General features: G+C 37.8%; 1 protein-coding gene and 1 long non-coding RNA gene across 3 annotated transcripts in view; one reads left to right on the forward strand and one right to left on the reverse strand.

Annotated features, from left to right (window-relative positions):
• The window catches only part of LOC139952173 (cAMP-dependent protein kinase type II regulatory subunit-like), a 52,778-nt gene extending 39,503 nt beyond the window's left edge, over positions 1 to 13,275 (reverse strand). Inside the window, exon 1 of one of the 2 annotated variants that reach the window (XM_071951196.1) lies at positions 12,815 to 13,273. In XM_071951196.1, the coding sequence (XP_071807297.1) occupies positions 12,815 to 13,016 (202 nt within the window). In that variant the 5' untranslated portion in view covers positions 13,017 to 13,273. Of the gene's footprint in view, positions 1 to 12,814 lie in introns of both variants that reach the window. The other variant, XM_071951206.1, reaches the window with a different exon arrangement.
• Positions 13,276 to 17,213: 3,938 nt separating this feature from the next.
• On the forward strand, positions 17,214 to 22,198 carry LOC139933991 (uncharacterized). The gene is made up of 4 exons (XR_011785667.1): positions 17,214 to 17,289; positions 18,669 to 18,729; positions 19,308 to 19,473; positions 20,598 to 22,198. It is a non-coding gene; the product is annotated as an uncharacterized lncRNA (long non-coding RNA).
• The last annotated feature ends 3,748 nt before the right edge of the window (positions 22,199 to 25,946 follow it).

Consider the following 25,946-nt stretch of genomic DNA (forward strand, 5'->3'; position numbering starts at 1 on the left):
CCATTCAAAAAGTTTGTCAAACGAAATCAAAGGAGAACAGGTACTTCTGATAACATCAGGACAAATGTTCTCAGGAGATTGCTTTCAGCTGAAAGAAATGAGCAAAAAAAAACACTATTTGCTCTAACGCTCAGAGTTCGTAGTAAACAATTGCCGTGAACAGCTCCTGAAACTGAACAAATTACGGAGAGAGACGCAACTCCCTTATAATCTAATTCCCTTTGTTTTTGCAATCAATAAATCCTGTGTTTCATGCAGTGATGATGGTAGATTGTTAATAACAAGAGGCGTCAGCAATAATATTGCTTTTCAGTTTAAAGTCTCAATTGAAAATCATCCGGGTGACTGAGGAAGTACGATCGAAGACTCGTCCTATATTTTCTCGCTGAATGGTGTTTGAGGAATATGCTGTATCCATGGTGAAGATGTACATGTTACATGCATAGTCACGGGGATACAACGTCACGACAGGAGTAAAGGTTTCTTGCGAGTGAGACATAAGGTAAATCTATCAGACGGCTTTAAAATCATAAGACTGCATTTCTCCCATCTTACTCTCTCAAGAAGTACAATTCAACATCATTACTTGTTGAAAGTCGTTGGACAGACCGGTCTTTCAGACTCAAATTCTTATTGGCTGGCTGAATTTCAAGAAAAATCTCTAGTTGTGCAGTTTCAATGTACGTCATAAACTTAATGTGACTCGCTACGGGTCCTCAGTGAATATGGATAAACTAGACCTGTTTAACGAGCATTAAACAGTGTTGTTTTTTATGTTCAGAAGCACTAGGAATATAAATGCCCAGGGTGTACAAGACTTTCTGAAGCTATCCTCTATAGACTGAAACGGTCTCAGTATGTCTAGCCACACTGTACCCAGGGAGACAGAAAACATGGAATGATGTTATAACAGCCTTGGCAGTTTCCGACGATGCATTTCTTTTCTTCTAACACTGACGCAACGGATAGAAGAACAACATTTTAAAAACAGCAGCGAGAACAGAAGTGTCCTGGCTCATTGCAACGACTCAATTCGGAGAAAATAAATGCAGCGGCTATGAAAAATGCAAATGTTATGGTTGTTTTGATGACTTGGGACGGTCCCTCGTCATTTGGCTTTATCTCACGGGAGAGTAAAGCCAAGTCTCCGATGACAAACACGCCCGTAGTTACGGCCAAACTTTGGGCATTAATATGGTAATTGTGACATTTGCCAGGAGGCTCTTGAACTGGAGAAGAAGTGCAGGTGAAGCTGTTTCTAATTGTATTCCGTTTTGTTGTATCGCAGTATGGAATCATTTGTTCCTGTACGAGCGACTCAACGCCCCTTCGGCTTTAATATTACACAGCCGACAATATCCGACGTGAAATTTGATGTCTCCGGGCCATACCTGCCAGATTAATAATATTATTCTTGTCTATTCAAAATGCGATTTTTTTTCTTTCCAGGAGCAGCCCAGCATTTGGAAATTTGAAATTGATGTTTGCATTTGAACAGCAACAAGACGGAATCTGATTGCGAACTAAATTGGAAGCAATACTGGCAGCTAGGTATTGTCACTAAGGGAATCAATGTGTGGTGAAGAGGTTTTCAACTAGTGGTTTAATCCCGACGAGGCCTGGTTCTTGATAATTTTACCGAGACAAAGTCGAGGTAAATTATCAAGAACCAGGCCTCGGCGGGTTTAAACCACTAGTTGAAAACCGATTCGACACACTTTGATTCCCATTCATAAATAACTTTTCGGTCATAAATATCAACACTTTTGGTCAAAAAGTAAAATAAATGCAAAAATTATAATTGTTTATTGATTTCTTTCAACACAACACCCCTCCAGCTATGAAATGGTAAGGCCCTCCGCCGCCCTCAGGTAATCAACTCCTTATAAGGGAATGCTGTGGGCGTCCCGCGTATTGCGTGATGTGGCACAAATGTCCCGACCAATAGGAATGAAGAAACTGTCTTATAAGCACAGGTGCAAGCTCGTGTGTCACGCCCATGTTTCAACACTTTTTACCGGTCATAAACAAAGGTTTATATGCACCCACGTGATGCGCTCTTCACCAACAGGAATAGCGAAACTGTGCGAGGTATTTATGAATGCTTGTTTAATGAACAGTATTCTCACTTAGTGTCACATAACAACATGCATAAAATCACAAATATGTGAAAATTTTGACTCAGTTGGTCATTGAAGTTGAAAAAGAATAATGACAGAAAATACACCATGTTGCACAAATTTGCGTGTTTTTAGATATGTAAATGGCTTTAATGCCTGAAGTCTTTTGATATTTGAGTGAGAAATTACTTCTTTCTCAAAAGCTACGTTACTTCAGAGGGAGCCAGTTCTCACAATGTTTTTTACAATCAACAGCAGCTACCGCCTACCCATTGCTTGTAACCATGGAGGAAGGAATAGAAGGAGCTCGAACGACCCGCAAAACCGCAGAGTAACAAAAGAATACCCTGACAATGCCCCCGTCTAACCAGTGGAAAAAGATAGAAGACCTCCAGCTGGACGGCCGATTAACGAGCAGGATTAGATTTCTTTGTACCGAACGTGCGGTACCGCCGCTCTGCACCGTTGCCTTCGTGTAAAGTTGAATCATTTGAGACAAGAATTGTGAATATACACGTTTTCATTTACCGTTTGTGGTGTTTCACTGAAACATCATGGCATACTGTTTCATTTTTTTTTGACTTTCCGGTCACTAGCGGTGGTTAAAAATTTGGGTATTAGCACACGAGGGTGGTTGGTATTCAATTGTGTTTTTCGATTTGGTGAGCACAAGTGTACACAATTTTTATCAGGTCTCAAAAAAGTTGTTTGTCTGTATAATATCCATATGACATACGACACCATGGTTGAGTGAAGAACCAAGTGCGCATGCGCAAACTCACATACGCCAGTTCGCCCATTGTCTGTATAAGGTATGTCGGTGATTACGAGGTGTTGTTAAACGACCGCGGTACCGCAGGTTCGACTTTTGAAGTCCCTTCGTTCGAGCTCCTTCTATTCCTTCCTCCATGTTGTAACCAAGTAAGTTTTTATTCTAACAATTAGGTTGAGTAACTACCAATAGTGTCCCGTGACAGGTATTGTGTAGCCCAAGGAGCAATGTTTCCACTATGTAGGGTTGAAAATTTCTCCAAAGGTCTCAGAAGGGATGGGGGGTGACCCATTGTCATTTCCTATTATCCATCACTGAGAAGTGACCTCCAGGATGGACAGGAAGGATAAAGGTCACAACAGGTCAACCAAATGTCTTCAGGATTTAAACTGCTCGACTTCTCATACAAAAATTATTTCATTATTCAAAAGCAAATGCATCGATTAGAACATTGTTTCTGTGTTTGATTGGCTGACTATTGCGCCACAGTATCTTGTTACATGGTGTTTTGTAAAGGAGGTCTCAAACTTCAAAGCATAGCTCCGCATACCTTGTAGGAAAAATACAGAACGCCGAGTGTTGGATTTGAGCAACGATTATATTAATATATGAAATCACACGCCCAACGAGGTTGATGAAGAGCTATCCTTGGTTTAGAGTCGTGCTCAGCGTGCACAGGCCTACACATTGTTGGCAAATGCAATTAGAGATCCATACCCAATCAGATTTGATAGGAACAAAATGTGCTGTTCCCTGCCACAACACTATTGAAGGGCACAAGATTTATAAGCACTGCTTCAACCCCTTTTTCTTCTTTGTTTTCTTCTTAGCAGGAAACACTACAGAAACCAAGAGTCCATTTAGAAATATTTTAAGTGCTTGTTCGTGACTTGGCATGAAAACATTACGCTACATGAACACAGACATCTACAATGTGTGTGTAAAGTAATACAGCTTTTTTTAAATGTAGGGTCAAACATTTATTTTCGTCACCATAATGCTAATTTATAGGCACAAGTAAGACAGTAAAACTTAAAAGTCACATGTCAAAGTTCCAGCAGAATACAGTGTCTACTTGGGGTGTCGTGGCCAAGCGGATAAGAGCACCGAATTCAAGCTCTAGTGATTCTGTTCAGCAGAGTGTGGGTTCGAATCCCGGTCGTGACACTTGTGTCTCTGAGCAAGTCACTTTACTGTGCCCTGTGAGAGCAGAGTTTGTTCTTGTGATGGATTAGCTTTGATGCACTACATATTTGCGGCATAGGCTGTATACTCCCCAGGGAGCTGAGATGGTTTAAAGAATGATTCATGGCCCAGTGACCAGGGGTAATAATGTTGAAACGCCATGAGCGCCACTGCGTGACGGACCTGAGCACTATATAAGAAGCCATTACTATTATTGTTGGTAAAACAGGAGAAAAACAGACACAGTTGAGTACTTTCATAAGACTGTCAAATCCATCTATGTTTAGCGAGGTGTAACAGGTACCGACTGCATCTCTGACTGCAGCATTTAGCGAACAGACAACAACTGTCAGAAATCTCACGACTCAAATATTACCAAACCAAATTACTTCAAATTCGAAGGGAATCCTTTCTCAAATTAGTGGTTTCTATAACAGCTGCAGTGCTTCTTTTCAAGAATTTTTTTATGGTCAGTAAGTTTTGAAATAATTACCAATCTATGACCCTACCTTTAGAGTAAAAAAAATGTTCAGTATCCCTGTGAGTGTAGTGACAAATAGTGATTGTGGTTTATGGGGATCAATAATTTGAATTAGTTGCAGAAAAAAGTAAAATTGTTTTATAGTGTTTCTTATCAACAGTTATTGACCCACCCTTGCACAGACGTCATACCAAGCTTCTGTTAACATGCTATTAAGTTGCGCCATTAAGTTGTATCTGGGGCGTGTCATGGCCAAGTGGTCAAGCACACTGGACTCAGCTCTGGTGTTTCAGAGAGTGGGTTTGAGTCCTGTTCTTGACACAATGCACGTAAAAGAAACCCAGTGACCGAATTGCCCTGTCCCTGTCAATTTACATTGTAGAGTTTGTAGTTAATTTTTAAACACTGGTGGGTCCTTAGGAGTTACTATTTCCTTGGAAATACTTTAATTAGTAAGGATATGTGTTCTGTGTTGTGATACAGTAAATATCAAGGAATAAACCACTAAGGAAACAGACTGGACAATTTAAAATAATTTAGACTTGAAATACAAACATAAACACGTGCAAAAATGAACACTGAACATTCCAGACAAATATGCTGAATTTTTTTAACTCAAATGAATGAATGCTTGTCAAATTTCAACCTAACCTTTTGGCGGGTTTACAGTAATGAAGTCCTAGCTGTATTTTAATTGCCTTGAGACATGATTATTAAGCGTGGGTGGTGTTCGAAAGGAAAGCATCCTGAGCCTTCTTGTCCCAGCTTGTCTAGGATTTAAAAGATAACCCCCTCATACATCTCTGATAATACATGAGCTTAGCTCCCACAAAATGCGATACCAATCAGCTATTTAATGTACTGGACATTGATAACAAAATGGGAAAACAATGATTGTGTAGGTGCTACTTCAATAATAGGATTAGGGTAATCTTTTTCCTGTCATGTTTCAAAAGAGGAATTGTTTTCGGATTCAGGGGAAGGGAGCTCTGATTCAATATTTGTGTAAATGAAACAAGCAATTCATAAAAAGCTTGGTAGGAAGTTGTTGTTTATTGACCCCTTGCACGCGCATCACACGCGGCGACTGATCCGCGCTCACCATGTTGGTGGGCAAGTTAGGTTTACGTGTATTAATGCCGCGTCGCCTAAAAACGCGCACTTTCACTGCATAATGCACATCATACAGTTATATGAAAAAAACGTACAGTGAAATTGCCCACCAATATGGCGCATTCAAGATTTTTTTGATGATGACGTCAGGTGAAATGGGTCAATAGGTAAACGGCAAACAACAAAAAATCACAGTATTTTAAGACTGTCACTCCATCCACGTTTATCAGGGTGACAGCAGGTATTAACTGCATTTCTGGCCTTAGCATTTGTGAATGAACATCAATCATCAGAAATCATGCATGAATCATTTCTCATATTTAAATGTTTTGTTGGGGTGCAATATTATCCAAACCGTAGTACTCCAAAGGGAATCCTTTTTGTTGTGTATCTATGACTCTATGTATCTTTCCTTTTGCCAATTTCACAAACAATTTAGGGCTGTAGTCCTAGTTTAAGATTAGTCCTAGGAGATACATGTTTTAAAAACTTAGTTAGGACAAGTAACTCCTCCTACCTCGAGATAAGACTAGTCTCAATGTAACTCTTTGTGAAATCCACCCCTATTCTAACACAATCAAACAGAAAACAGTCTTAAGACAGTCATTTCAGCGCAGCGTGCTTAGAGGCCAAACATCCAACAATTTTGGTCTAGAACGCACTGCCCAGTTTTTAAAAAATTCTATGAAGAACCCTGTATAACAATCATGGTCATCTTGAATTGAAATACTCATCAAGTTGTTGGAGTGCATAGACTACTTGTAATATGGAGATGTTCTAACAATATAAAATCAACCTGATCAAAGGCTGTCTGATTACCCTGGGCCATAAAAGACGCTATCCATCAGCGCTAATCAAGTCAGTGTGTATAATGTCAATATTTATCCTGCCCATCCACTGAATAAAAAAATGGGGTCACATGACAGTGCCATACGAAAACAGTGTAGGTTTCAATTCTGAAATACATCTGATAAAATGTGTTTCAGAGATGGGGTGTACATGTAATGTAGTGGTATTGACCATCTTGACAAGCTAAAATTTTAATTTTAATGTCTGTGACTTTGACTCAAGTCAGAAACGATTGTCAATTTCACTGACTTGGACTCGACTTGGATTGGGGAAAATGACTTGTGACTTGACTTATAAAACAAGAAAGATGACTTGAGACTTGACTTGACTTGAGAATAAATGACTACACGGTGAAATTTCACTGTGGAATAATTCAAAAGGCACCAAGGCAGTGACTATGGTATGGAGGCAATTGCCTCTGTTGCCCCCATGCATGGAGTATCACAGGCATGAAATGACATACAAGTACAGTCATCTCATACACAAATTAAATGTGCATAGAAACGGGTTAAGCCAGTTCCTAACTTCCTACTTCCCACGAATGCAATGCGAATTTTGACATCACATATAATTTGCAACAGTTGAACTTAACTCCTGCGCAAAATTTGCTGCAAAATCACTCATATGTGACGTCAAAATTCACTTCGCATTCACAGGAAATATGAACCGGGCTTTTAGTCCAATTCATGCTGAACAATAACACCGCTGACAGGATTGAAGAGTGTTACATGTACATGTACAGTAACACATTCCACATAGTGTGTGGGTATAAATAACAGCAACTATTTCAGTGATGAAGCCTCAATGCACACTAACTTAAACCTTCAAATTTTAAAATAAATTCACAAATCACAACTGTTTTCTTAAGTTTCGGGGGTACGTAAAAAAATGGTAACAATGTAAAATACAAATCGACATGATTCTTACCAGGGGAAGATTCTGCCGACCCACCACTCCCTTCATGAGAGTGGCTCATGTTCCAGCAATATATAAGAAGAAGTAACCAACCAGTGCAAACACAAGCCACTATGCTACATACATTTAGTCCAGTACGTTAATCAAAGCTTGTACAATATAGGTCTCCACACAACAAACACAGTCACTGATTGCAGTTCACAATCCACTCCCTCCATGCAAAACAAACCAAGTGTACAGAACAGGCTAGTGGTAATTAAAGCCGCCAACTCCAGAGTTCAGAAAAGACTAATAATCTCAAAACCTTATCAGGTCGTTTGTGTATTACGTAGACCTGCACTCGTATACGCCTACTGAAAGCTGTTGCTATAGGTAGCCTCCTTTTAGCTTAACTCAAAAAACAGTGACCTGGCACACAAGTGCCTCTGTTCTTACTCCTATTACACTTAGCTAGTTGGGAGCAGGGAGGAAAGCTTTCATGACTGATGCCTAGTTCCTCCCTTATGGTAATTTGTTGCTTCCCATTTGGTTGCAGCGACCTTCAAGGATTCTTGAGGATGGATTAAAGGCATAGGACACTACTGGTAATAACTCAAAACAATTGTTAGCATTAAAACTTGGTAACGAGCAATGGAGAGCTGTTGATGGTATAAAACATTGTGAGAAACGGCTTCCTCTGAAGTAACGTAGTTTTCGTGAAAGAGACAATTTCTCACTCAAATATTAAAACACTTCAGGCCTGAAGCCTTATTTAGGCATCTGAAAGTACAGAATCTTGTGCAACAAGGGTATTCTTTCTTTAAACAAGGGTGTTTTTTCTTGAAACTTCAATGACCAGTTGAGCCCAAATTTTCACAGACTTGTTATTTTATGCATGTTCGGATACACTATGAAGTGTGAATACCTGTCTTTGACAAATTACTAAACGCATCCAGTGCCTTTAAAGTGTCACTCTAATTCAATCAAACACTGTGTTACTCTGTAATAAGATGATTCTCCTTGGGGAATTTACATTTTTGCAACAAGTAGGGTCATTTTGTTATCCCTGCAAATTTGGATTGTTTGTTTTGAGTTTTATGATATGTAGTTGTTGCTTTCCCCAGGGCATTTCCTATCAAGTAGGTGTACAAACTCCTCTCTTGAGATTTGCTTTTGTAAAGTCCCCTGCAGTATTACATATATATAAAATGTTCCAGTCACAATTTTATTGTCTGATAATTTTTTTTCTTTCTGACATTTAACCCCTTCCCGTAGCATTGACAATTAGTTTAATCTGCCCTAGATAGACACTCTAGTGTATAAAATGTACTTGACATCTTTTTGTAGGTTGTACTAATATCCAAAGGTTAATTTATGGAGTAGAATTTGGAACTGAGATTGCATTCAATTGCGACATTTGTCGTCACTCATTCCAATTTAGGTGTGGAAAAGAATTCCCATTTAACAAACTACTTGAATGCAACAGATACAACGTCAATACAAGTACCCCTTCAAAACCTGCCAGATGTAATGAATGATTCAAGAGTCTTCGCGGTTCAAATTTGATCATTAAGAAGACGAATTGGTATTTCAGGATTATGAACCATGTGGAAATCAAGAGTCCATCCACCATCTGGATGATGGGCACAGTCAATTCCATGAGTTTCAGTATAAAGCCAGAAGCCTCACTGAGCAAGTCTGGCAGTACAATGAATGTCTGTACATTTTAGATTTATTGAAAAGTTGTGGTCAAATATAAAAAGAGAAGAAAGTAAGAATATGTTTAGTTGTGCATTTTAAAATTTTTAAATTGTCTTGAAGTGCAGTAAAAAATATAATAAAAGTTTTGAATTTCTTTTTTTTTAATACAACCGAGTACACCCACGTACACATAGGTACTTGAATTATCAATGCTCTCTGCTAGCATTTCCCAAGCCTTGAGTGACCACACAAAGCATAGCAAAGCAAGGGCCTTCATGTACAATACATCACTAATGCAAAGATCAAACACAAGTCAAACATTTGTATTTCCATTTTCTGAGTTTGGAGTAGACCATGCAAGCAGCTTATTGACTCACAATTCATCCAAGTGTGTGGACAATGAAGACACCTACAAAGTGTATTACCCCGGAGTGTCACTTATGATCATTTTCGCCTAATGCAAATTACACTCATTTTCCTCCAACTGTGGTTGAGTGAATTATGCCATTTAACAATGCTTTGTAAAACAGACTGACTACATGAAAAGTATCCACTCAGTAGTTCTATAAGATAAATAATCAATGCTTGGGAGAGTTGGTAATGTTATTGTTGTTCCCATTGTTATGAAGGGGGCCAACCAAAAACAAATTGCCTATCAAACCTTTGTAGAATTAGAAAGAGTAAACATTGAAACATGTTGTGTGGCCTTCTCTGGCCATACATGACGGTGTGTTGAAGTATACTTTAAAAATTCACCATGTGTGTAGAAGTGTACTCTAGTCTTGGAATGTTGAATTACACTTATGATACCAGACTTTTACGATTGTAAATAATTTGAATGTATCTTTAGGCTACAAATTTTCACTGCCTTAATTTTGTGGAAGTTAATTTGGATCATTGTGTCCAATTTTTATCCATGTATCATTGTTGCATGCACATTAAACATACACGTATAGTACATCGACAGCAATAAATAAAAAGATGTACCACTAGACCACTGAGCTAGCCTGTGGTTAGCAGTTTCAATCCTGCTTTTATATTTTAGCAGCGGTTAACGCAACGACTTATGTCAATGTATCTGAGATGCAAAATTGACATTTGTACGTGTTCATCCAAAAAAGAATTCATTATTGAAAACAGGGAATTCAACCTGTGTTTAAGAGGAGAGTCGTATTTGAGAGTCGAAATTATAGTTAAATACAAATAATTTTGTTATTTTCCACCATTTTTGTAATGTTATTTTAGTCGTGGTAAGGAAATGTTGAGCTGTTTTTGTATTCCATGGTGTGTTATTGATGATTAGGTTATTGTTTCTTTTTACTTGGTCCCTTACTAAAATGTGAGGAATAACAAATGCAATCGGAGTTAAATGTTGCAAAAACAACCTTTTTATGCGCAGCTGCTTTCCAATCATGACCAGGGGTCGAAATTGCCGCTAGGCCGCTAGCCCGGGACTATCAGATTGACAGCCGGGCTACCGTTTCCCCCAGTTTTAGTAGCTCGGCGGGCTAGTGGAAAAATAAAGCAAATTTAACAATAAGTTGTAGAATTGTGTCTCGTTTTTATTTCATTATCGGACGATAATAAATATTTTGATATCGGATCACCTTCGCCCTAGCGCTGTCAAGAAGGGCAAGTCGATCATCATGTTGCCTAATTACTGTACTTACATGACACGTACACGCGCGCACACATGGTTTCGTATGTACACATATGCTGAGTGTCCACCACACACCCAAACGACGTTGTGCAAACTACGTTGTGCAACAACGGAAATACCCACCACATGCATAACATGCTAACCAACATCCTGCACGCTGTGATTGGCCGTTGATTGTACATTGATTTTACCTTCATAAGAGAACTTGCTAGACTCCAACACAGTACACATTCACATACCGAGAAAGAATTGCCACACAGTGTCCAGCATGTCTGCAGATTGGTACAACGTACAGCCTTGAAGCATATTCAAACATGTATAACTTTTGTTGATTGAAGGCGCGCGCGATGGCGGGCAAAGTTCATCAAATTTGTTCGAAGTTCCTTAATTCTGTGCATTGCTGATCATTAAACATCGATGATTTTATTGCAAACGAATCTCTTATAACAACGGAACCTCTAATCACTAGTTCTTGAAAAACATTTTTAATTGAAAAAGAATTATTTCGGCCAGACATTTTGGGATATTATAAGATTGTCATAATGTGGGTTTTTGTGGGGTTTTTTTTCACTTGGTCAAAATAGTACGTGAAGGCTATCCGATCACCAGCTTTCTAAACACCACACAGCGCATGCGGCATGCAATGCGGCATCCTTTTGGTTTTTGGCGCGGCGCACAGAGCAAAATGTATAACAAATTTTACACTTTTAATTAGTTTTTCAAATAGGGTTGTAGGTAGCTTTGGGCTGGGGATTAAAAACATTATTTTTAAGAAAAGGATTATCTGAAGCATTTGATGCTTTCACGAAAGCAAATTAAATCAATGCAATACAGAAGGGAACCAAAATCCAGCCAGGGCTACTGAAATTTCTTCAGGGCTAGTAAAAATTCAGGGTTACTAGCCCTGTGGTTGGGCTACCTGGAAAACGTAGTTAATTTCGACCCCCTAAATGACGCAGGGAAACTGCAATTCACATGAAGTATGAAGGCTTGAGGCTAGCCTTTAAGCCATTGGACCCTTTCGGTACAGAAAAAAAAGAAAAAGTTCACAGATTTACAAATAATTTACAGGTTTACAGAAGGTAATGGTGAAAGACTTCTCTTGAAATATTAGTCCATGAAATGCTTTACTTTTTGAGAAAACGGTAAAACAATATAAATTCTCGTTAGTGAGAGTTAAGGATTTGTTATAAACACATGTCATGACACGGCGAAACGCGCAAAAACAGGAGTTGGTTTTCCCGTTATTTTCTCCCTACTCCGATTGAGCCTAAATTTCCACAGGATTGTTATTTTATATATAAGTTGTGATACACGAAGTGTGGGACTTGGACAATACTGTTTACCGAAAGTGTATAACGGCTTTAAGAGATGTAAAACGGGAATAACGGGTACCGTGTATAACTATAAAAATATAATAATAATTATAGAAGTGAAGACAGGCAACTTGAAGACAGGTAGATTTACTACATTAACACAATTCCACTAGGAGTTTGTGGAATTTGACTGTATTGTGTTTTATAGTTATACTCAAAATGAAAAGTGTCAAATTATACTGACTGAGAATTTTGTAGCTGGGGTCTAGTTTAGAATTTTTAGATAGTTTTAAAACTAGTTCGGTTGTTTGAGGTGATTTTGTGAGTCTTATTTGTTAAGGTTATTTATAATATATTCCCAAATGTTTAATTGTTCACGTTACTAGATTAAGAACAAAAGACCAACAAATACTAAAAGCAGCAATTATTTTGGTAAACTTTTCGTATGTTGCCACCACTTTTTCACTAATTTTAAGATACTATTTTATTTCATAAAAGTGGTGACACGATACGGAAAGTTTTCCCTGTCGTATAATTAAATTTCTTTTCATAAAATTTAAAAAGACGTCAGAACCAAACTTTTATATTAGTAAAAAAAATCATGTAGTAGCCTAGCCGGTGTACTTGATCTTGCCTGCATAAAATTAAAAACTGAACAAAATGTTTTTTTTTTTAATTTTGTATGTCACTTCAAAATATTTTTTAAATCACAAAAAAACCAACCTGGTGGCTCATCATCGACATCTGAGTCTGCATCCGCAGGCTCCGAGAATTTCACTCCCCTCTTTCCCTTGTTACCACTTTCGTTCAATTTGCCGAAATGCGACGCCGCAAATTCCACCAAATCCTCGGGTCGTTCACGCAGGACCGCTACGGTGAAATCCTGCAGCAAGTCCGTCAACCCAGATGGTATCTCAATGCTCATGACGAACGCTTTTTAGACGCCGGTCGGATGTCGAAAACAGAGGAAAATTTGCAGGAAATGCACTGACAGTTCCCTGAAATTTTACTCCACCAAGTGCTCTATCCTTAGGCTAATAAACTGTTAAACTTTTGATAGGTGACTATTGGACATTTTCATGAAATGTGGAAAATATTCAACATGTTTGAGGCCAACCGGCAGATAGAACACACAACGTCTTCCTTCCTCGTTTGATTTACCCTCCACGCGCGTACATCCAATGTTCAGCATCATAGTATGAACATGTTCATACATGCGAGGTGACACTAGTGATGTACAGTGTTGAGGCGGTTGTCAGAATCTCACGTTGTGCGTCCATCCATCCATGATATGTAAATTTTTGGCACGAGCCATTCTGACGTCACGTAACCTTTTAACTTTTTTTATTGGATGGACGGAGGGGTTGCCCATGACAAAAATTAATATAACAAACTACCTCATAAGCTTCATCTAAAAATAGGCATTTACATAAAGGTTATGATCATCAATTTTTATAAGAATTATTTTTTGCATTTAGGCCTACGTTATTCGATTTTGGGCGCGCAGACGACAGCTGGTGGTTGGGGGATACGTTGCCTAGCAACATGTACTAAGCATAACAGTCAGGATGAATTAGTTATTCAAGACGAATACAGTTATTGATTTGGTGAGAAAATCAAATAAGAAAAGTCATTTTTTTGGCTGATGATATTTAGTTGTAAGAACTAAAAACCGTTGAAAAATGCAAAGTAACCTACTGCTCTCTGCGCATGTGTGGTGTTGCTAGTAGCATCTCAAGTCAATATAAATATAATCATATGGGGTATGATGGCCATGATGCCCGTAATGTTGTAAGTCAGAAATACACTCTATTTTGTGTAGTCATTGTTTTGTACACCAATGTATCGTTGATTGTGTTGTTGAATCAAGTTTGCGAATTAGGTTCTGAGTGTTTGTAATAAATTAATTTTACACTCGTTGTAACTGCGTGCATTTGAGATGTTCGTTTCCAAACAAAAGAGGGCGGTGTTCAACTTACACGGCACAGCTCTCCTGCTTAGCTCTGATGATGCAGCACTCACAGGGCACAGGGACAAGGACAAGAAAGAGACAACTTACTGTTATTATTCAGCGCGAAACAACCTAATACAAAAACTTTGTATTTTAAACAAGTAAATTTATGATTGAGTGCTTTTCAGTTTTTTAACCCCTTTCTTGTGTTCCCCCACCATAAGTAATTTAACGTTAGACATTATTTTGTTTTAACCCATGGCACAAAACAACTTGAGACAATAATATGAGACCATTTTCTTCATTCATCAATTAAAGGAACACGTTGCCTTGGATCGGACGAGTTGGTCAAAGTTTGCCTCGAAATTGCGTGGTTTTCCTTCTACTGTGCGAACTAACATGGTCGGCCATTTATGGGAGTCAAAATTTTGACCCCCATAAATGGCCGACGTGTTAGTCGACAAGGTAAAAGGAAAACCACGCAATTTCGAGGCATGTTTGTGTGGATCATTGTATTCTACTTTTACAACATCTTTCTACCCATATGCATTTTTAAAAAAACGGTTACAAACGCTTTTCAAAGACCAACTCGACCGATCCAAGGCAACGTGTTCCTTTAACCATTTCAAACCGATTGTTCACCGTTGTGTTTACTTTTACATTAGTTAGCAAAACTAAACTACTTTTTACAAGCTCATTGTCAATTGCAAAACTAGGGGCATTTTACTCATATTATTACAATGAATGATTAACATAGTAAAGTATTTTCCAATAATGTAATTAATATAATATCTACATGGTTTAATACTTGACAAAATGTTCATGTTCGTCTTCTAAATTAATATGAACATAGTTTTTGCTGAAAATAAATGGGTCCTTATACCATAAAAGTAGGTGCCGCGCCCTCTTGTGGTGAACTTGTTTATAGCTATTAAATAGCCCCCCCCCCCCCACCACCAACAGAGGCCATGACCTCCCCCCCCCCCCCCTCCCCAAGAAAACAAATCATGATATTATGTCGGTTTACGTCACTAGATTCGGGGTCTTTCAAACGTTTTTTTTTTTTTAAGTTTCCTTTGATTGTGCTTTGTTTATCTCTTTGGCAATTGCTTAAAGGAACACGTTGCCTTGGATCGGACGAGTTGGTCAAAACAAAAGCGTTTGTAACCGTATTTTATAAAATGCACATGGTTGGAAAGATGTTTTAAAAGTAGAATACAATGATCCACACAAGTTTGCCTCGAAATTGCGTGGTTTTCCTTCTACTGTGTGAACTAACATGGTCGGCCATTTATGGGAGTCAAAATTTTGACCCCCATAAATGGCCGACGTGTTTAGTCGACAAGGTAAAAGCAAAACCACGCAATTTCGAGGCATGTTTGTGTGGATCATTGTATTCTACTTGTACAACATCTTTCTACCCATATGCATTTTTAAAAAAACGGTTACAAACGCTTTTCAAAGACCAACTCGACCGATCCAAGGCAACGTGTTCCTTTAATAATTTGGAAATGTAAAATTAATGATAATAATTAAAGGGCCTATTAATTTTATGCAGTTCTCACACCCCACTCAAAAAAATAATAGTGATAAAACAAAATAATGAAGATTGTTGCTTCACAGTACAGACATAGCTAGAAGAAGAAAACTATATTTTCTTGCTCCATGGTAGTGTTTTTATCATGTGTAATCGTTGGAATCGATGTTTATTTTATTTTCTTCTTTTTACTTTTCATTTTCGACTCATCACTCTTTCTAAGCAAAATGAAATTTATCTCTAACACTGTATCAGTCAATTTATTTCTTGACTCGTTTTGAGAGCAATAATCCAGTCACATATCATTACACACTCCTTTGACGTATGGAAATGATCGAGACTCCGAAGTCAATTTCTCGCTATGCAGTTATCATCGATCCACGGACAACCAGTCCGTGCCACTGCACTAATCTGCCAGATTTTTGGCGCGTTTTTCTCATTGACTAGATTAAGTCTGATAATGAGATAGTCATCTGTTATCATCACGCTAATGTCACGGTCTATCTTCATCAACAACAACCATTGATAGTCGCCATATTGCATAATAAGGACACATTGTAATCATTGTTGATCACCTCTTGGCGGTTTTAAGAGCCGTTCAGAAGGTACTTCTTACACTGGTTTTGGAGAGGTTCATTAATTATGATAAACGGAATTGTTGTTGATCACTTTGGCGATTTGTAGAGCCATTTATTTCATTTGCATTTCTGATGTATATCACAACTACGTTTAAACTTAAGTTACACTCATTTAAGGCAAAATATATGCAAAATTTAGTATTCACAATACAACTGAAAAAGAGACAAGAACAAGTACACTGTAAAAAATTTGTGTGAATTCACAGTAGCTTTTTTGTTGGAAAGAATCAAAAATGAACAGCAGAAGTTGCCGTTTTCCTATTTCTCTGTGAATATACAAAACATATGCAGTCTCTAAACAGTGTCCTCCTATTCTCTGTAAATTTAAAGTAAGTCTGCTGTTGTAGGAACATTTTGTGACGGTACAGTGAACCCTTGAGGATTTGACACATTCTGCTGTTTCTGAACAGCCGGGTTGTCCTCTAACAGAACTAACTGCACTCTGATATAGCAGCTAATTGCCTTCCATTCTTAGCCACTATAATAAACTGCGGATTTAGGCTTTAATATCAGTGCTGGAAAGGGAAAACTACGGCCCTCATCATCGGTGTGGCGCGGGCGGGCATGTGTGGTGTAGGCTACTCAGTAAAGTAAAAATTGGAATGAAGACTCGTAGGCCCTAGTAGCCTAGAGCTAATTTTCGTCCGAAGATTACAGGATATGCCCCTACTCATGTAAAAAAGCATTGCATTTACTATCATAGGAACATTGTGGTGTCGGACTAGAAAGCTCTGAACTTTCCTTGGTTCATTGATAAAAAATTCATTTAACAGAGATCGTCCCCCCTAGCGTATCACACTACAGTGATTTTTCCCTGGTGGCCCTCAAATTTTTGCATTAAACAAAGAGAAGACGGGTACCATTACGAAGTTCTTGTCGTCTTCTGTGTGTGTGCGCGGCAAAAAGGGGAAAAAGTGATCAGCAGGAACTGGTTCAGACCGGCTGGATCTTCCGCCGTCGTTTGTGCGCGTGCGCTCTCTCCACCATCACGTCACATTGTGCGCTCATTGAACTTTTGGAAGAGTTTGTACTTGACCTTTGCTGATCAGTTTCCACGACAAAAAAATTACAGGTAAGATTAAAACACTATTCTGTGTTATTAATATGATTATTATTACTATTATTGTAAGTCACATGGTTAACATAAGCCTAACGCTCGTTAGGCTTGAACATAAAATATGACAATTGGAAAATTTATCATGTTTAGCGACAGACGATCGTCAGATCGATGATAGACGTGATAGATGACAGATTGTGTGTGTTTGTGTGTGTGCATGCATAACGTCAACACAACACACACAGACAGGCTGCATGTGGATTTGGGATGATTTGTTGTTTGCCATGGTCCATGGACATGAATTATAAAGTTGTTTTTCTGGTTCTGGAAATGTCTTGTCTTTTGCTTTACTAGCTTTCCAATTTCAGTTAATTAAAATTAGCCTACCCTCTGGCTCTAGTTTACTAGTAGTATTTTACAACATGTCTAGTCGATCATCTGACTGACAATACATAGATGTCTTACTCTTAGTAACATTACATTACAACTAAAAATCAGCAAATTAATTCAGTAAAATGAAAATGAATGTGATTATTTCAGTCACAATTTTTTATACTAAAAATTCCTACACTAGGCCTAGGCCTACCTATTAACCTTACTACTGTTTTTTTACTTGGTTGGCAAGCTGATTTATACTAAACTCACTGTGGTGAACATATGAGCAGATGAGGATGCATTAAAACACATTTTTTAGCCTGGCATGCCAGGGGCCGATTTCACAAAGCAATAAAATTCATCGCATGACAAATTTTCAGTATCACCATAGAGATTTGTATTGTGACATCACACTTTACTTAGCAACTACGATTGATTTGAAGTTACGATCAATTTGAGATCTTTGTGAAATCGGCCTCTGGTCTGGTAATGGTATAGTAAGTGACGATCCATTTTGTTTGTATCTTTTTGTCGATTGAGTGCTACTGCTAGTAGTAGTACTGTGTAGTACTGTTCTGTAGTAGTAGGTTTGTTCACAACCGCTAGAGGGCGCTGCGCGCGCTGGACCAATTTCCGTTAATGAAAACTGTGCCGCGATCTCAAGTAGTGCGCCAATTATTTAATAACTAATGGATCAGTTGAAAGTTTTCTTTAAATACTTTTCAAGTGGGAACATCTTCCAGTTCTGACTTAACCAGATATATTCGGCATTTGTTTATAGACAAAAGGTACAAGTACAACATCAATATTAAACCCTTACTTTTCAATATCATGAAATAACCAGTGAAAAATTCATCGCGTTTTGTATGCTCTTGTTATGAGAAATGCTGACAACAGCTTAAAGGGCACAAAGTATAGCAGTGTCATGGTAATTACCAATGTTGTAAATGGCCTCTGGTATTTATATATTTTGAATAATATACATGTTTGTGATTTGTTTTCTTTCTTTCTGTATAAAGGAAACTGCAAGAAGCTCTGACTTTGACTGTGACACGGATAGCCCTGTACTGGCCTATGCAGGTAAAAAATACCTTCGAAAATAACTGACATTTTAGTTCCCCAATTTAATTTCACCATTAATAATAACTTGAACATTGAATGATAATTTTCTCACCTGAAGTACATTTGAGTTGAAAATCAATCATACTTAAATTTTTGTGCATATGCTTACAAGGATAAGTATAGTATTACTGATGGAACTATGGTGTTTCCCATACTTAATAAAATCAATCTTAAATCAGATGGTTTATTGTTTCCAATAAGACATTTTGTCTACAGCTTTGTGCTCATATTTGAAATTGTAAAGTGAACTTGCCAACATTTTTCTTAAAAACTTAAACTCCCACACCCTGGATCATCTGAAAAATACTGCAATATTTTGTGGTCAACAAAAAATGTCACCGATTCAACATTTTAAGCCCACAGATTTCCTATGCTCATTAGACTTACCCCGTGTGTCTTAAAAATATTAACTGTGGGTAGATGTAAATAAAGATTTGGTAAAAAAAAATACCTCATTTTATAACCTAAACTGGTCCTTTTGTTATTTGCATTTGCAAATAAATTGATGTTTGTTTAAATGCTTGTTTCTGCTGCAGGTGACAACCCCTTCCTGAGCGCAAAATGTGCAGTCTGCATCGAAAGGAATCCACTACTCCATTGCAGTGATCTTCTCAAGGGTCTTCAGATGTGGTTCGTGGTGTTCTATGTTTTCAATCTACAATACCCACCTAATATTGCAGCTACTCCTGAGTTCATGCAAAGGTAATTATTTTGAAGCACTTGTATTATTCTTCATTTTGGCCAAGTGGAAACAACTGCAGTTCAACTGCACTTAAAGAGCGGCTTTAATGTGACGTACTCATTTTCCAATAGATATAGTCCTCATGTGAGTGGTGAAAAAATTACAAGTCTCTTACCTCATGTTAAAGTGGTGTAATTGCCATTCTATTCGATACCCTCCAGTGCAAAATTTGTCAACGTTCAAAACATCCTACATGACATCATTCAAGAGAAAAATGGGTTCATTTTTGTACCGGTTGTTTTGGTTCATTCGTGACTTCAATTTGAAACATGACGTCATTGGATTATCAACAACTAATGAGTCTTTTCCATCCAAGGAGGCATTTTTTGGAAAATAAGTATATCACAAAATTGAATTTGACATTAAAGACCCTCTTTAACTGTGTGATTAAGTCTACAGTGCACAATCCAATAAATTCAGTAAAACTGTTGGAATAAATCAACCACAATTATTTTGTTCATAAATGCCAACAGAGATACAACCGCTTTTGTTTCAGTTAGTTTACCTGCCAAACTTGTGTGACTTAAGACATGCAAGTGTAAACCGAAATGAATACTTATTTTACACGGTACTGCAGCAAACAGTGCAATAGTGTAATGGAGCATAAAAGTTGGATTTTTGCAAATATTAGTTGTTGTTTTTTTTCTGAGTGTGCTTACCCCCCATGAACATTTTGTTTGCATTTTTTTTTTCTGTTCTGTGGATTCAGTGAACGTTTTTGAGTCTAATGGTACCATGTTAGAAGAGTTTGTGAGCAGCCAAATTAGTTTTACACGCAATTTCACACCGTACTGCAGCTGACTGTACGATGGGGGGGGGGGATAGACGCTTTTGACTGGCATGGTGCAGCGCAGGGTTAAGAGCAATAGTCAAAAAAGAAAACAAACATTTTTTAACAAACATTTTCCCTCAAGAGTATTTACTACTGTTCACTTCCTTTAAGACTACAATCTGTTTAGAACAATGCCCATCAACGAGTATGACAAATAAGCATAATCATACAAATCAACTTTAAAGTGGATACTGGCATACAGAATTAGATTGATGTGTATAATGTACAGTTTTGTATCTTTTTTATGTGCAGACTGCTGTTCAAGATTAGACCGGAAAGAGGCAGCAAGAGGTCCTCCAACACCAAAGGAGGGCCCAATAACAAAGTTGTACAACTTTGTACCAAGCTGAAAGACTTTGAAGAAATGTGGGTGGTGTAGAAGTAAAACAGTTCAGATAGCACTAAAGTTGAATGTTTTTTTTTTAAACAGCACTACATGGTGTATGTAACAAAATTCCTGAGTGTTTTAGCTAGTTTTCTTGTTAAAGTGAACGCTTTAACTGTTTTTAACTGTTTCACTCTTGAACTAACAAGCAATAAAGTAGGATAGGTTTGTCTCAGTTCATGACCCCCCCCCCAAAAAAAAAAAAATAATAATAATAAATAAATAAATAAAATAAAAATAAGCTTTGAAATTTCATAAAATTTACTTGGTGTGACAAACATGTAAAAAAAAAACACTAACTGGGGGAATTTTTTTTTTACAGATGTTCGCTGTTACCCTGTTGGGCTTAATATCTGTGTTTTTCTCCATGCACTGATGTGTTCAGCACTGCATACTCAGTACTGGGTATACAGTGCTTATAATCTACATCAGTGTATGGATAAAAACACACAATTATAATTCTTTATCACCGATGCAAAATTAACATGAACATTTTCTCTTGGAACCAGTTCAAGTATGTACTGTATTTAATGTTTTTATAAGTATTATTGCTGCAATGCTTATAATAGACAGATTGAAATTGTATAATCATTAAAGACTGAAAAAATCTTCCCTTTTAAGTAATTTTAAACAATGTGAAAAACACAATTTTATTCAAAAACATCACCTTCAGTACACATTTGCACACTGGCAGAAATTTAGACAAAAGGCCTATACTTATGAAGTTGGAAATACTGAGCCAGTGTTTCCATTGTCCGATCATTTGAAACTGTATGTAAGTTGCCTCAAGCCGACCTTTGGGGGTTCAAATTTTTGGCAAACTTTGATTGATTTTCGATAAAGGGGCACTTCAGACCAAAACATTTCGCAGGATGCTTACAACCATGATCATCTTTGTAACAGTAGTCTTTAGGTTGAAAATGTTACACCATTTGTTATCAAGGTCATCACCAGTGTATGAACCTACCCCTAATTAATAGTTTTTCTTGAAACAATTTCCATTATGAATTGAACACAAACGTAGTACGAATCGTGTTTTTGTTATTGATGCAATATTTATGGACAATAGAGACTGGTTGAAGTCGGTAATGTGTAATAGTTAAAACATGCAGAGTTGTTCACTTATTTAAAGAGGAAGGGAAATGAGCAATTCATTTTTGTGATGTACTCCTTCTTTTCCAATAGATAGAGTCCTTATGTGATCAGTGGGGAAAAATATCTCTAACCTCACTTTAAAATGATGTAAATGGCCCTTGTATTCGATAACTTTCCGGGGCAATGGTTATCGAATACAATGGCAATTTACACCATTTTACAAGAGTAGAGACTTGTAACTTTCCCCCAATCACACGGGGACTCTACCAAAATTGAATTGGTCATTTCCCTTCCTTTAAGTCATTTTAAACAATAAATTATAATGTATAAAAAAAACATGCTGCTATCAATTTTTTTTAAAAGTATTATTCCTTGTGTACATAATGACGACAGTTGCATTATTTTGAGTGAATTTCAATTAAAGTTGAAAAAACTGTTAATGTTTTGTGAAACTGAGATAAAACGTGTGTGATATGTCTTTTATTTTCTTGTTTGAATTATATTAATGAGAGGGTGGTCAAGGTAGCAAAACAAAGCATTGTGTATACACAGAAGATTGGTCATCCTATGTGACATAACAGAGATTCAACGTAAACGCGCAGAAAGCAGTGTATGTTCTGTCACAGAGAGTTGTTCGTGTACAAAACACTATGTTGATGAACAAAATCCTTCAAATAAATCTACTGTTGTGCCACAGAGCTTCTACATTTTAGCCAACATCAATTACAGTGGATTGTGCTGTGAAGGTACAGTACACATCACAGGAGATTCTGATGTTGATGCACAGTGGAAAATCACAGTTGAATCTTCTGTAGACAAAAGTAGCCTCCGTAATGCCAATTGACAAAACAAACTACTGTAAATTAACAACATTTTTTTTAACAGTGTAGGTTGCAGAGTTTGCGAAGTGGCGTTTACTTTCCCACAGCAGTTTTTAAGTGACAATATAGGCCTACGTTGGTTTAGTGTTAATGTAAGAGTGGGCCCTGCTCTTTTAAAAATGTACACTGCAGCTTTAAAACTGTCCCAGTGATTTACAGGATTACTGTTTCAATCACCACAACTTTGATTAAAGAACGCCATTGAAATCAAGTGTCACAAGACGAGATCACATAGGAACCAAAGCAAGGCAGGCTAGCAACACAAGGTTTGACGACCTGGAATATGTCGCATAAGGATCCTAAGGGATATTAACTCAGTCTATCAGACGATAACACTCAGAAATTGGCGGGAAAATAGCGCGGGAACTCACGATGTTGATGATAGGAATTTGATATTAGTGGTGTAGTGATGAATTATGAAGCCTTTTAGAGGGAACATCATCACTCCACTGGTTAAGGATGCGCTACTCAGTGGTTACTTACCAACCTATGATTTACGATTTCTAAAATCGAATGCAAGAATAATGTTTGCCTCTGTAGAAGAAAAAAAAACAATATCTTGCTAGATTTAGCTGTTGGCAATAAGATAAGGACCGGTAAATATCAGACTAAAAGGTTCGTGATTATTAGATTAGATAGGAAGTAAGAGTCTGGGAGATAGACTCGTTTTTCAGATAATGGTCAATGCTCTCGGTGTCTTGGCTTATTTGATAACATCGCACAAAATAGGTCGACCTTTCAGTAATTTTTGTCAGTCAAGTCTTCGTTGTAAGAAAGGATGAACTAGTGGAAATGCGGGTAAAGCCTATTTTTGTGTGATATACACCCGTTTGTGCATAATATTAATACCACTTTGGCATAACACAAAACCAGTAGGCCTATAATGAAAATTCTGTTAGAACGAGAAAGTGTAGATTCGTAGATAGAGTGACGACAGAATGAAGGCAAGTATACAATGTAGTCACGAATCTACACTTAAAGGAACACGTTGCCTTGGATCGGACGAGTTGGTCAAAACAAAAGCATTTGTAACCGTTTTTTATAAAATGCATATGGTTGGAAAGATGTTTTAAAAGTAGAATACAATGATCCACACAAGTTTGCCTCGAAATTGCGTGGTTTTCCTTCTACTGTGCGAACTAACATGGTCGGCCATTTATGGGAGTCAAAATTTTGACCCCCATAAATGGCCGACGTGTTAGTCGACGAGGTAAAAGGAAAACCACGCAATTTCGAGGCATGTTTGTGTGGATCATTGTATTCTACTTTCACAACATCTTTCTACCCATATGCATTTTATAAAAAACGGTTACAAACGCTTTTCAAAGACCAACTCGACCGATCCAAGGCAACGTGTTCCTTTAAGATTGTTTTCTCTGACTTAAATATAAACATGCGAACACCATAATATTCGTAAAAAATAATCTACACCTTCATCAATAGAGTGACGTCAGAGTATAATAGTTGTTGAAACGTAACGTAAATTTTGAATTAATTACTTAGTTTTTAGTCTATTGCGAAATATTGATGGGTGGAGATGATTGCTGGCGTCGGGGTCGACAAAAGACCACAATTGAGACGCCACACTAAAGATATGAGCACTCCTCAGATTACACGATAATGTACTCGTTATTCCAACTATCAACCTCTTCCCCAAGGATATCTTACCCTGGGGAGAAAATGGAACATCATCAACTGATATAGGCGCCATTCTCCTGCACATTTTGGAGCCTCTTGTATTATCTTATAATTGGGTTAAAGGTACTGAACACTATTGGCAATTACTCAAAATAATTGTAAGCAAAAACCCTTATTGGGTAAAAGGCAATGCAGGGCTGTTGATAGTACAAACTATTGTGAGAAACGGCTCCCTCTGAAGTAACGTAGCTTTTAAGAAAGAGGTTTCCCACTCAAATAAAAAATGGCTTATAACTGAAGCCTTTTATGCATCTGAAAGAACACACGAAGTTGTGCAACAAGAATGTTTATTCATTCATTATTCTCTTACATATGTTGGGATACACCAAGTCCAGCGTGCCTTCGACCACTAAATAATCATAACAGAAGACGTACAATTCTTCTTTTAAAAAGGTCTTGGAAAGTCAAAGTTGATGAAAGCTTATACTAATTATGCCTCCTGAGGAATGTATTCCTATAGGGAATACGATTTCATGTAAGATAATTGAAGATTCTCGAACCTCAAACCATCAATTCCGTGCCCACTCACTCAACCACGTAGAACTTTCCAAAATGTAAGGAATTTGGAGAATTTGTGTGTATATCCACATTGATAACTTCACTTGAGGATGAAGCAAAGGTTAAACTAATCACTCAAACTGACCGTCAAGGGTCCTAATTATTCTTGCCATAGAAATTTCTTTAGTGAAGAGTTTTCGAATAGTTCAATTTGTCTTGGATCATGAAGGAAGATAAGTCGACCTCGAGAGCGAGAGTTCATTGAACGGTTACAGAGCCTCAAAACACGGCGGACGTTTGAGCTCCTGCGCCGGTCAACATTCTTATCTTATAATCTTAGCCTACAGGGCAATTATATTTTGGAGTTCTAGCATAGTGCCTCGATCAATTTCAATTAGTGTTTACTTGAGATGCAGTCTACCGCAGGAAATGAACGGTGTTTAAAACAAGAAAAAAAGAATCTTCAAGAAAAATCGAAAGGATAATCACGTCGACGGGTACCGGAGCTGGAGCAGAACTCTCCCGAGTCGATACCGGGGTTGACGTTTCTTCCTGCCCGTGGAGAACAGACTCTCGAATGGGGGCAAGGCACAAAGTCTCAATTGATCGGAGATGTTTTCATAAAAAATGATTAGGGCTTAACTCTTCGGGAAATTTGTTTTGGCTTGGTCGGGGATTTGTGTTGGTTTATTTTGTTGCGCATACAATGCTTACAAATGAAAACGAAACTTGGGACTCAGTTATTGTAGGAGTTTTAACGGCAGTCATGTTCCCAATGGTCATACCCAAACATTCCTGAACCGACTCTCGGCAGTGCATGCATTCAAATGAGGGAACCCGACTATTTTGACACCCAGCCTCGCTATGGTGAAATCAATAGCGGGGAAACCAAGATGGTGACATTTTCACCATGATGGAGGTCGGGTCAACCGATTCCTTTAGGCCTAGAGTTAGAAATCGACTTGCTTCTATTAGCCCGATCATGTGACAGTATCATGTGACAGTATCATGTGCCTCGTTTTGATCAGGCCTGGGGTATTTTGA

This window comes from Asterias amurensis, chromosome 2 (genome assembly GCF_032118995.1).
Source record: "Asterias amurensis chromosome 2, ASM3211899v1".
NCBI classification, from domain to species: domain Eukaryota; kingdom Metazoa; phylum Echinodermata; class Asteroidea; order Forcipulatida; family Asteriidae; genus Asterias; species Asterias amurensis.